Genomic DNA, 13,229 nt, shown 5'->3' with positions numbered 1-13,229 from the left:
CACCCAGGTGAACAGGGAAAAATGCCTGGAACTAGTGCTCATATTGGTGAATTTAAAGCCAGCAAAGGTTGGTTTGAGAGATTTAAGAATCGTAGTGGCATACACAGTGTGATAAGGCCTGTTCTGGAAGAAAATGCCAAACAGGACCTACAGTACTCAGGAGGAAAAGGCACTCCCAGGACACAGTGTCTCATCAGTCATTGCTGCATCTTCAATAAAGGTAAGTGTCATTTATTCTTCATTTAGTAGAGTAGTACATGCACAATATATATTGTGCATGTACTACTCTATTGTGCATGTATCCTTCTCTTTGTGTGTAGGAAAATGTATATTTCATGTGGTAAAAAATTTTTTTTCATACTTTTGGGTGTCTTGCACGGATTAATTTGATTTCCATTATTTCTTATGGGGAAAATTCATTCGCATACCGATCATTTCGCATAACAATGAGCCCTCTTGCACGGATTAAAATCGCTATGCGGGGGTCCACTGTATTTTAAAGAGAATTAATTGTGAGTTTCTTATACCTTTGATATACCTTTGAAGAGTTTCGAGTCTCACTACTCTCGGAGCCTGGCCATGGGCCAAGCTCATTGTGTGCTTGCCTGGTCAACCAGGCTGTTGCTACTGGAGGCCTGCTGCCCCACATATCCATCATAGCCTGGTTGATCTGGCACCTGGTGAAGATACTTGTCCAGTTTCCTCTTGAAGGCTTCTACACTTGCTCCACCCATGTTTCTGATCATACCCCGGCCGGGATTGAGAGTCTCAAAACTCCCACTCCAGTATGTTATGGCAGTGTGCAGATTTCAGACCAAACCCTAGAGTACTTTCCAGATATATATTATCATGTATCTATCTCTCCTCTGCTTCAATGAGTACATGTTCAAGATTTGAAGGCATTCCCAAATTTAGGTGCTTTACTGGCTCAATGTGAGCCATAAACAATCTCAGTATTTGTTCCAGGTCTGATATTTCTCCTTCTCTGAATGGGACCATAAGCACTGAGCAATATTCTAAATGAGAGAGCACTAGAGATTTGAAGTGTGTCACCACTGGCATTATTTCCCTTATTTTGAAAGTTCTCAATACCCACCCCATCATCTTCTTGACTGTCGTGATCTTTGTCTTATGGTTTTTAAAAAAAAAAGGTCAGCTGATATAATTATTCACAGGTCTTTTACGTGTTCCTTACATTCTATTTGGGGACTCTCGAGTTTTGGATATAGCATTCCTTTTGAGTTCTTCAATCTTTCCATACCTAAGCAGCTGGAACTTATCACCATTGAATGTCATGTTGTTCTCCACTGCCCACTGGAAAACCCTGCTTATGTCTTCCTGTAATTTTTCAGCATCCTCTTGGATGTCACTACCGCCCACCTCCAGCTGGGTTACAAGTATCTTTGGCAGGTTAAACCACCACCACCAGATGTAGACCAAACAAAATGCAAACTTTGCCAAATGGACTATTGTCACACGCTGCGTCATTATATATTGGAGTGCGATAAAATTAATGAATTTAGAGACAACTCACTCAGAAATGTCCAAGTATTTTATCCACAGTAGTACATTACAGACCATTCTGTAAAAATACGCTGACTTTGCTCCCTGTAAATAAAGCATTACCACGTGTGTGTGTGTTTGCATAATTATTTCTGCACTCATGTGTGTGTGAGTGCTTGTACTCGTGTGTGTGCTTGAGAGAGAGAGCGAGAGCGAGAGCGAGAGAGCGAGAGAGCGAGAGAGAGAGAGAGAGAGAGAGAGAGAGAGAGAGCGAGAGAGAGAGAGAGAGAGAGAGCGAGAGCGAGAGAGAGCGAGAGAGAGCGAGAGAGAGCGAGAGAGAGCGAGAGAGAGCGAGAGAGAGCGAGTGAGAGCGAGCGAGAGAGAGCGAGAGAGAGCGAGTGAGAGCGAGCGAGCGCGAGAGAGAGCGAGAGAGAGAGAGCGAGAGAGAGAGAGCGAGAGAGAGCGAGAGAGAGCGAGAGAGAGCGAGAGAGAGCGAGAGAGAGCAAGAGAGAGCGAGTGAGCGAGAGAGAGAGCGAGAGTGAGCGAGAGAGAGAGAGAGAGAGTGAGCGAGAGAGAGAGAGAGAGAGAGAGCGAGAGTGAGCTAGAGAGAGAGCGAGAGTGAGCTAGAGAGAGAGCGAGAGTGAGCTAGAGAGAGAGCGAGAGTGAGCTAGAGAGAGAGCGAGAGTGAGCTAGAGAGAGAGCGAGAGAGAGCGAGAAAGCGAGAGAGAGAGAGAGAGAGAGACACACACACACACACACCGACCGACCCAACAATTAATATTTGCACTGATAACTCATTACAGCTGTGACCGGGTGTGAACGTGTGAACTGCTCATTACTCTCTAATTTGTTCATGATTGTAGCCATGTATAAATTTAAATAAGTAAATTTACTTACATGATTCATTACCTTTGTAACCTGTGAGTTCATTACCTTTGTACCTAGTTCAGCTATCAAAACTTTGGGGGCCCAGTTCCTGGGCCCATTACGTACCTCTGTAATCTATAAATACCTTTGTAACTTGTCATGATTGTGACCAGATCTACCTGGAGTTCATTACTTTTGTAACCTGCTCTGCTATCAAAACTTTGGGGCCCAGTCCCTGGACCCATTATGTACCTCTGTAATCTTTTGACTACCACCCACAGGATGGGTATGGGGGTGCATAATAAACATATTAAACTTCAACAAATTCTACAGTAGTGACTTTGATGCTTATTTTAGTGTCATCTGCAAATGATGATACCTAAGTGTGACTAGTGTTTTTATCTATGTCTGCTATGAGGATGAGAAACAGCAGAGGTGCCAGGACAGTGTCTTGGAACACTGAGCTTCTTACATCACTGATGCTGGATCTTGCTCTGTTTGCTACTTTTTGTGTTGTGTGCGTTAGGAACCCAGAAATCCATTCACCTACCTTCCCCGTAATGCTCATGGCCCTCATTTTGTGTGCTATCACTCCATGATTGCATTTGTCAAATGCCTTTGCAAAATCTGTGTAAATCACATATGCATTTTGGTCGTCTTCCAATGCCTCTGTAATTGTCATAATGGTTCAGTAGCTGTGACAGGCATGATTGCCCTGCTCTAAAACCATGCTGGTTTGGGTTATGCTGGTTCATGAAATTTGTAATCTGCCGTCTTATCACTCTTTCAAAGATTTTTATGATGTGAGAAGTTAGGGCTACTGGTCTGTAATTTTTAGCTAGTGCTTTACTGCCCTCTTTATGCAAAGGAGCTATGTCTGCAGTCTTTAAGGTCTCTGGTATTTCACCTAGATCTAAGCTCATTCTCCAAAGAATACAGAGGGCTTGTGCTGGTGGTACTTTCCACTTCTTTATAAATAGGGCATTCCGTAAATTTGGTACAGGTGCTGAGTGAGTGGGCATGTTATCCATTTCCTTATCGAAATCTATGGGATTTGTACTAATGTCAGTTAGTTGGTCTGCGAGGCCTTCTATTCTATCAGGGACGAAGAACTGATTACTCCCTTTCCCCGGTGTGGCACAGAACCTGTAGCTCAATGCCTTAAAGAGGTCCAGGAGTTATAGTTTAACTCCTTTGTGAGGCTCAGGAGTGTTAATTTGACATTCTCAAAAGGTCCAGGAGTAGTAGGTCAAAAACCTCAAGAGGCCCAGGAACAACAGCTCAAAACTCTCAAGAGGATCTGCAACTGTAGGTCACTACCCTCAACAGTTTCAGGAGCTAGTGCTCTGTCCCCCATAAGATCCAGCAGTTGTAGCTCAAGACCTCCAGGAGGCCCTGACACTGGAGGTAAACATTCAATCACAAGCAAATTTTGGGGTCACTGTGTCAGGCCTAGAAACTGGAACTCAAATTCCTCAACCACAAATAAGTAAATCGTTATCAGGGGCAAAAGTTGTAGCTCAACACTCAAGGAATCCAGGTGATGAACCTAATCTCTATCTAGTGCCAATAAAATTTAAGATTAATTAAACAATGGATTGCAATGATATCCTTAAGAGGCTCAGGATCAGGAGGTCAACCCTCTCAAACACTGGTAAAGTTAAGGTCAATGTGTAAGGCTTCAAAGCTGCAGCACAATCTACTATAACACATGTAGGTACAGCATATAAAAGCATAAAAGATATTGACATATATATGTACTGTATTTTCTAACATATAAGGTGCACAAGCATATAAGGCACAGGGTGATTTTCCAAGACTTTTTGTGGGGAAAAAATGTGTCTTATATGCTGGGAAAATACGGTAAATAAAACATGAGATTTCACATGTAATGACATAAGTACATCAGTGAGATGACAGACTGGTTCAACTCATGCTTACATTCTCCTACCTGAGCATCTGCACCAGCTATAATTCTACACGCCTCTGTAGATAATTTTCTCTTTTCGCCAGCTTCCTTAAAAATAACATCACATGACTTGTTTTTACAAGAGAATCCTCGAGTACCATTCAAGGTGCCACATTTGTGGCATCTGCGAACACCCCGCATAGTAGCCCTTCCCAAGTCCGTCAGGAAGGTAGCACGCTTGTCCTCTCGTGGCATCTGGAAAATACGAGTTTAAACTCAACAATAAATTCCCTCACAGGATCATTAAAACATTGTTGCAATGATGCAACTTTAATTGTGTTTGAAACAATTAGATCATTAGTTTAACTCTTAACCCTTTCAGTGGTCATCACACAGAACAATATCACTGAGGCCAGGGTTCCCTTATGTAGTTCTATGTCATGAGCTCAGCTCTCAGATAAGCTGAGTGGTAAATTTTGACCTAGAGAAGAGAGAATGGGTATGTGTGGTGAGTGTACACAATATTTATTTATTTATTTATTTATTTATTTAGTAATTTTAGCATACATACAGAGGTACAAAAAAATACAGGTAAGAGCAGCATGCCAAAGCCACTTATATGCATAGCATTACGGGCTGGCTTAAAATTAACTTAAGATTAACTAAGCAATGATGAAATCAGTGATAAAACATTATTGTAAACAGATAACTATAAAGCACAAATGAGTATTACAAAGAGAGGTCATATGGTTGCATGCATTGCTGTACATTCAGTCGAATGGAGTATTCTGTTAGGTAGTGTATTTAAAAAAATAACAAAGTTAGATTGGGTCCTAGGTTTAAAATTTGTGTGATATAATTGTGAGTAACATATAGGATATACAATTTATAAGGTTCAGTTATTCAGTATTTATTTGGTTTTGAGTGAATAAGTGATCTTTGAGAAGAGACTTGAATTTATAAACAGGTAGTGTTTCTTTTATATTTACAGGTAATGAATTCCACATTTTAGGGCCTTTTATGTGCATTGAGTTTTTGCATAGCATGAGATGGACATGAGGAACATCAAAGAGTGATCTGTGCCTTGTGTTATGGTCATGTGTTCTGTTGAGGTTGGCAAGGAGATGTTTGAGGGGAGGGTTAATATCAGAGTTAAGTGTTCTATGTATGTAATAGGTGCAGTAATAAGTATGGATGTTTTGTATGGTGAGTAGGTTGAGTGTTTTGAATATAAAAAAAAATCCTGCCCCATGCTGTACATGATAGGAAAAGCAAAACTCTGACCCTGTATATAGTGTAAAATAGCAATTTTAAGGGGTTTTCTCATGTTTTAATGGTTTTATTGGATATTTCTTGGTATCATTTGATAGAATGGAAGATATATTATTGAAACAATTTTTGGTTGGTTTCAGGACCAGAAATAGCTTGAAATTAAGCTCAAAGTAGCAGAAATATTTGACTTTCACCTATTTTCAGGTACACGTACACATAAATACAGTTACATAAATTATCATACATAGAAGCATATATGTCAATTACTTAGGATAACCCAAAAAAGTTGAAGTGAATTATTTCCATTGGGGTCCTGGACAAAAACCCAATAGGCAGGTTTCAAAGATGAATTTGACATAATATACTATATCATGAATCATATTAGGGTAAGTTTGCTTTTTAACAACAGCTTTGAAGCAGTTGGCAGATAGGGAACCTCTGAAATTGTTTGGTAAAGGGTTCTAGATTTTGGGACCTTTTATGCAAATCGAGCTTTTACTCAAGTTGAAAGCACAGGACATCAAAGAGATAACTGTATAGTGTATCATGCTTCACAAGGACCCCAGTAGAAATAAGTCACTTAGGTAATCTACACGTGTTGCTATGTATGATAATTTATGTAACTATATTTATATGTACCTATGCCTGAATAAACTTACTTATTTGCATGCAAGTTCTGTTGCAGCTCTCAAGAAAGAGTTTCAGAGCAGGGATTATATTTGTATTGACTGTCCTGTACATATAGTATGCACAGTAGTAAGAATGAATGTTTTGCATATTAAGTTTAAACTTCTGAAGAGAGAGGGTGAGTATTAAACAGCACCAACTTAAGAGCATTCATACAACAGTTATTACTGGCTTTAGGTGATTTTCTGTAGTGGATCCCAGGTGCATATACCACAGATATATAAGTTTATTTAGGTACAATTACACAAGTTTAGATGATTAAAATTACTATTCAAATTCAAAATTCAAATCCATTTATTTCTTTGCAAGTAGTACATTGAGATTATATTTTTACAATGATGGGTTGCAGTGCAGAGAGCCTTTATTATGTCTTGGCATTATGGGCTGACTTAATTTAATGGCATACTGACTACTTATCACTAAAGAAATTATCATAATTGTAGAGTAGTTCTATTAATAATAAGCGAATATAATGTATAACAAACCAAAGGATATATTCATGTATTCAAAAATGTTTTTCATGAAACATGATTCAGTAGTTTTCAGTAGTTTACAGTATGAGACTGCTACAATTTGGTGAAGGGTAATATTGGTTTTGGTAGGTATGTATACTTCTATATGGAAATTTGTCAATATATGAGCTTGGTTGTCTAGTTATGAAGTTTTAAGATTTAGGTAATTGGTAGATTTATTAGTAGTGTTAAATATTGAGTATTTAGTCTAGGGTGATTAACCCTGACTGTTTTGGTTGTATATATACATCTTACGAGCCAGTGTTTCAGATGTATTAATACGCATAAATTCCAGCGGCTTCAAATCAAGCAGGAGAAAGCTGATAGGCCCACATGTGAGAGAATGGGTCTGTGTGGTCAGTGTGCACCACATAAAAAAAATCCTGCAGCACGCAGTGCATAATGAGAAAATAAAAAAACTGACCGTTTTTTTGGATTAAAACGCCGACTTTGAGTGTATTTTGTATAGTATTTATCATTGTATTCTCGTTTTCATGGTCTCACGTGATAAAATGGAAAACATATTACAGAAGTAGATGATTTTGATTAGTTTCACAACGAAAACAACCTTGAAACTGAGCTCAAAGTAGCGGAAATGTTCGATTTTTACCAATGTTCAGGAATAAGCAAATCACACCACACGTCCAATATACGTCAACTGGGGAGTCTAACATTCTTTCACTAGTGCACTGATATTATTTATACCATTTTTACAATAATGCAGTAGACTGCATAACAGTAAATTTTGGATTTTTTGAATGAATAAAAAATCAAAACAGAAAGCAATAGTAATACAGTGGACCCTTGCCTATCGAACGCATCGCATAACATTAAATCCGCCTTGCGATACACTTTAACGCAAAAATTTTGCCTCGGCTAGCGCTAAAAAACTCGCTCAACGCAATTCGTTTGAGACGCGTCCACGTGCAGCCTGAGCCCACCTCACTTGTTCCGTGGGTGCCAGTGTTTACAAGCCAGCCACCGCGGTCACTTCCAAGCATACAATTGGAGCATTTCATATCATCACAGCCTTTTTAGTGATTGCACCTGCAAAATAAGTCAGCATGGGCCCCAAGAAAGCTTCTAGTGCCAACCCTACAGGAAAAAGGGTGAGAATTACTATGGATATGAAGAAAGAGATCATTGCTAAGTATGAAAGTGGAGTGCGTGTCTCCAAGCTGGCCAGGTTGTACACAAAACCCCAATCAACCATCGCTACTATTGTGGCCAAGAAAACGGCAATCAAGGAAGCTGTTCTTGCCAAAGGTGCAAATTTGTTTTCGAAACAGAGATCACAAGTGATAGAAGATGTTGAGAGACTGTTATTGGGGTGGATAAATAAAAAACAGATAGCAGGAGATAGCATCTCTCAAGCGATCATATGTAAAAAGGCTAGGAAGTTGCATGAGGGTTTAATTAGAAAAATGCCTGCAACTAGTGGTGATGTGAGTGAATTTAAGGCCAGCAAAGGTTGGTTTGAGAGATTTAAGAATCGTAGTGGCATACATAGTGTGATAAGGCATGGTGAGGCTGCCAGTTCGGACCACAAAGCGGCTGAAAAATATGTGCAGGAATTCAAGGAGTACATAGACAGTGAAGGACTGAAACCTGAACAAGTGTTTAATTGTGACTAAACAGGCCTGTTTTGGAAGAAAATGCCAAGCAGGACCTACATTACTCAGGAGGAAAAGGCACTCCCAGGACATAAGCCTATGAAAGACAGGCTTACTCTGTTGATGTGTGCAAATGCTAGTGGTGACTGCAAAGTGAAACCTTTATTGGTGTATCACTGAAACTCCCAGAGTGTTCAGGAAAAACAATGTCCTCAAGGCTAATTTGTGTGTGCTGTGGAGGGCAAACAGTAAGGCATGGGTCACTTGGGACTTTTTCTATGACTGGTTACACCATACATTTGTCCCCACTGTGAAAAATTACCTCCTGGAAAATAAATTGGACCTTAAGTGCCTCCTGGTATTAGACAATGCTCCTGGTCATCCTTCAGACGTGGCAGAGTGACTTTCTGCGGAAATGAGCTTCATTAAGGTCAAGTTTTTGCCTCCTAATACCACTTCTCTCCTGCAGCCTATGGACCAGCAGGTCATTGCAAACTTCAAAAAACTCTACACAAAAGCTATGTTTGAAAGGTGCTTTGTAGTGACCTCAGAAACTCAATTGACTCTAAGAGAGTTTTGGAAAGATCACTTTAGCATCCTCAATTGTGTAAACATTATAGGTAAGGCTTGGGAGGAAGTGACTAAGAGGACCTTAACTCTGCTTGGAAGAAACTGTGGCCAGAATGTGTAGACAAAAGGGATTTTGAAGGGTTTGAGGCTAACCCTGGGAATCCTATGCCAGTTGAGGAATCCATTGTGGCATTGGGGAAGTCCTTGGGGTTGGAGGTTAGTGGGGAGGATGTGGAAGAGTTGGTGGAGGAGGGCAATGACGAACTAACCACTGATGAACTGCTAGATCATCTTCAACAGCAAGAGGCCAGACCTGAGGAAACTGCTCCGGAGGAGGGGATAGAGAAATTGAAGAAGTTGTCTACTTCAAAGATTAAGGAAATGTGTGCAATGTGGCTTAAAGTGCAAACCTTTTTTGATGAAAATCACCCTCACACAGCTATTGCAAGCCGTGCTGGTGACTATTACACTGACAATGTTGTGAAACACTTTAGGAATGTCATAAAGGAATGGGAGGTACAGGCCTCTATGGACAGATATGTTGTGCGACAGAGGTCCAGTGACTCTCAAGCTGGTCCTAGTGGCATTAAAAGAAGAAGGGAAGTAACCCCAGAAAAGGACTTGACACTTCAAGTCCTAATGGAAGGGGATTCCCCTTCTAAACATTAACACCATCCACACTCTCCCCTCCTCCCATCCCATCAATCATCACCAGATCTTCAATAAAGGTAAGTGTCACGTAACTGTGCATGTTTTCTTCAGTTTGTGTGTATTAAAATTAATATTTCATGTGGTAAAAAAAAAATTTTTCATACTTTGGGGTGTCAGGAACGGATTAATTTGATTTCCATTATTTCTTATGGGGAAAATTAATTCGGCTAATGATAATTTCGCCTAACGTTGAGCTCTCAGGAACGGATTAATATTGTTAGGCAAGGGTCCACTGTATAAGAGGGGCCTAGAGATGTGACTAATGAACAGAGAATATGTTATTTTAGTGCCAAGTATGTCTACATTCTTTATTCTGGACCCTATTTTGAAACTGGCATCTTTTTTAATTTGGGTGAAATTGGCCAAATTGCCAATTTCTGACCACTTTATTGGGTACTTCAAATCGGCAAATGGGCGGTTTCTTGCACTCAATTGATAGAAAAAATGGAGTTCTAAAGAAATAGCTATGAGTTTGGTCAACTGGAACAACGAAATTGGCCAAAAACAGGGCTCAAAGTCGGCGAAATCGCCGATGCGTATATGTCGCCAAGACCACTAACTTCGCGGGAGCGTAATTCCATGAGCTTTCGACCAAATTTCGTACTTTTGGTGTCATTACCATCGAGAAAAGATTCTCTATCATTTCATAAGAAAAAATAATTTTTTTTTTTTTCTGAAATTTTGCGACAGAATGACAGTTTCAGAAAGGGGTTTGCGACAGTCAAGGTGTTAAGTGACTTTTGAGAAGAGTCTTAAACTGGTTTTCAGACTGGGTTACTTTGGTATTTTCTGGTAATGAATTGTAAATTTTGGGGCCCTTTATGTGCAGAGTTTTTACACAGTGTGATATGGACACGGGGTACATCAAAAAGAGATCTGCGTCTTGTGTTATTGTCGTGTGTCCTGTTTAGATTGGTGAGGAAAAGTTTGAGTGGAGGGTTTATGTTTGCATGTATTGTTCTATGTATTTAGTAGGCACATGAATAAGTATGGATGTTCTTAATGGTGAGCAGATTTAGACTTCTGAATATTGGTGGAGTATGCTGGCAGGAGTGGGAATTTGTCATCATTCTGACTGCTGCCTTTTGCTGGGTTATTAGTGGTCTTAGGTGATTTAATGTTGTTGATCACCAGGCACAAATTCCATATGTGAGATAAGGGTAGATGAGTGAACGATACAGTGCAAGGAGAGCTGATTGTGGAACATAGTATCATATCTTTGATAGTATGTCTACAGTCTTAGAGATTTTCTTGGTTTTTTGTTGCATATGTGTCTGGAACCTGAGGCGACTGTCAAGGTGGATTCCTAAGAATGTTCCCTCTGTGAGTTTTGTGACTGATGATCCGTTTAGCGTTATGTTAAGTGGAACATTTGCAGCTTTGCTTCCAAACTGAATGAAGTAGCTTTTATCAGTATTCAGTGTAAGTTTATTAGTCATCATCATCACCGCAGATATTTTCTGCAATTCGGCATTGACTGTGTTGGCGAGTATGACTGGGTTTGGGTGAGAGAAGACATATGTAGTGTCATATGCAAATGATATGGGTTTGAGAAGCTGTGATGCATTCAGTAGGTCACTGATGTAGATGAGAAAGAGGAGTGGTCCAAGGACGCTTCCCTGTGGGACTCCGACTGTGGTTTATACATATGTATAAATTACCTAGGATAACCCAAAGAAGTCTAAGTGACTTCTTTGGGTTATCCTAGTAACAAATCTTAAAAAGAATGTCCTCTATTTTGGAGACCATAGATATATGTTGGATGAGTGTTCTTAGTGAGTAAAGTAAAGCAAAGTAAATTCAAATTCAAAGTTTATTCTCTATAAGGATTACAATGCTGAGTTTACAGAATTTGGTTATTGTGTGGTTTACATGTAGTAAAATAATGATTACAGAGTGTACCACTAGAACACCTAGCATGGCTAGGCATTTCGGGCAGACTTAGTTTAATTCTTAATTTTAAAATATTACAAATTATGAGGTAAGTTGGTATTATGGCTAAGTGATTAAATACTAGTTTGTGAGTTTAGCAATGTGAATGCTTTTGTTTAGGCACAATACATAGTTTCAGTATTGGAGTATCACAGGCCAACTTATGACTAGTTAGGATTCATTATTTTATGATTGAGATTAATATTTCTGTTTATGGTCAAATGAGTGAGTGAGTGTAAGTGTGAACCACCAGGTGGTATTCGTGTAGTTAGCTGACGGGGTGTATCAGGGAGATAAGATGTTTTCTAATGGTAGTTTTGAAGGTGATGAATGTGTCTGCAGTTCTATTTGTTGGATGAGTGTTATTAACTGAGTATTATTAACAAGTAAAGTGGTTATTTAGGCACAGATACACATAAGTGCAATTATCGTACCTAATAACACGTGTAAATTATCCAGGATAATCCCAAAAGAATCAATGCATTGAATTTTAAATTACTGTCAAGGTGTAGACGTAAACCTTCTCAGTTTACTTAGTCACGGGTACACTAGTATAATTATTGTACGTTGTATAAATTACCTTTGATAATCAAAAATATACCATTTTTTTATAATGGTGTTGTGGGCACACACACGTTATGGGCACATAAAGTAAATTATGTAAATTAACGTAATTAACTCATAAAAGACAAATAATAAGACATTTAAATGGAGACTTTATTTCACCCCATTTACGTGACAACCAGCCATTATTACCACTGTTAGTTAAGAAAAGACTAACTAACCTTGCAGCAATGTTACAATAGAATAAAATATAGACTTATGGATTCTTCTTATTGGTGAGATATGTGAGGTTTCCTGGAGGTTCTCCTCCCTATGGCTGCACCACATGTATTATCACTCTCATTGTCTTGCCTCACTGATATACACACTGATATACACAGTGGGATGGTGGTATACACACAGTGGGATGGTGGTGTTGCTCTAGATAAGACTTAGGGCTTCACGAGTTGTTTGTTGACATTGTATAACAATGGCGCCCAAGGAACATGAATCGCTCATCACCATTGGAGTAAACATGGCGAATATTGTCACGTGACTCACACGTCATAACCCGCTAAACTTAAACACCGGTAGCAGCAAGGACACTCTTATATGTGGCTGTAGGGCTCGAGCTTCAGCTCCTGGCCCCTTATCAGTAGGTGAGTACGTACTTCAGTGAGTGAGTAAGAGAAGAAATTAGTACGTGAAGGAGCGAGATAGAGTGAGCAGGTGAATAAGGGAGGGAGGGAGCGAATCCGCCTTCTTCCAGTTATATTGGAATAAAATTAGAGATAAAATATGCCCACTAAAATGTAACTCATGTCAGCTTACTATAAGTATAGTCAGTTCTCTCTTGCAAAACTATTCCATACATTGCTTTTTATTGTGCAAATGCAGATGGAAAAGTCAATCCAAAATTGAATAGCACATTCTATGAAAGTCATTCCTTCCACGGAGGCCCATGGCCTGGTGACAAAAGCTGAGGGTCTAGGTTCGATTCCCGGCAAGAGAAGAAACATTGGACGTGTTTCCTTACACCGGCTGTCCATGTTCATCCATCAGTAAAGTGGGTACCTGGGTGTTAGTCGACTGGTGTGGGTCGCATCCCAG

General features: G+C 39.6%; 1 protein-coding gene across 1 annotated transcript in view; it reads right to left on the bottom strand.

Moving 5' to 3' along the window:
• The window catches only part of LOC128685694 (uncharacterized protein C2orf42 homolog), a 72,821-nt gene extending 60,186 nt beyond the window's left edge, over positions 1–12,635 (bottom strand). The window contains exons 1-2 of the mRNA XM_070088121.1: positions 12,362–12,635; positions 4,322–4,534 (exon numbers count right to left, since the gene is read on the bottom strand). Of these exons, the coding sequence (XP_069944222.1) occupies positions 4,322–4,534 (213 nt within the window). The 5' untranslated portion in view covers positions 12,362–12,635. The remainder of the gene's footprint in view (positions 1–4,321; positions 4,535–12,361) is intronic.
• Positions 12,636–13,229: the final 594 nt, after the last annotated feature.

This window comes from Cherax quadricarinatus, chromosome 23 (assembly GCF_038502225.1).
Source record: "Cherax quadricarinatus isolate ZL_2023a chromosome 23, ASM3850222v1, whole genome shotgun sequence".
NCBI classification, from domain to species: domain Eukaryota; kingdom Metazoa; phylum Arthropoda; class Malacostraca; order Decapoda; family Parastacidae; genus Cherax; species Cherax quadricarinatus.
This window is presented reverse-complemented; position numbering and strand designations above follow the sequence as displayed.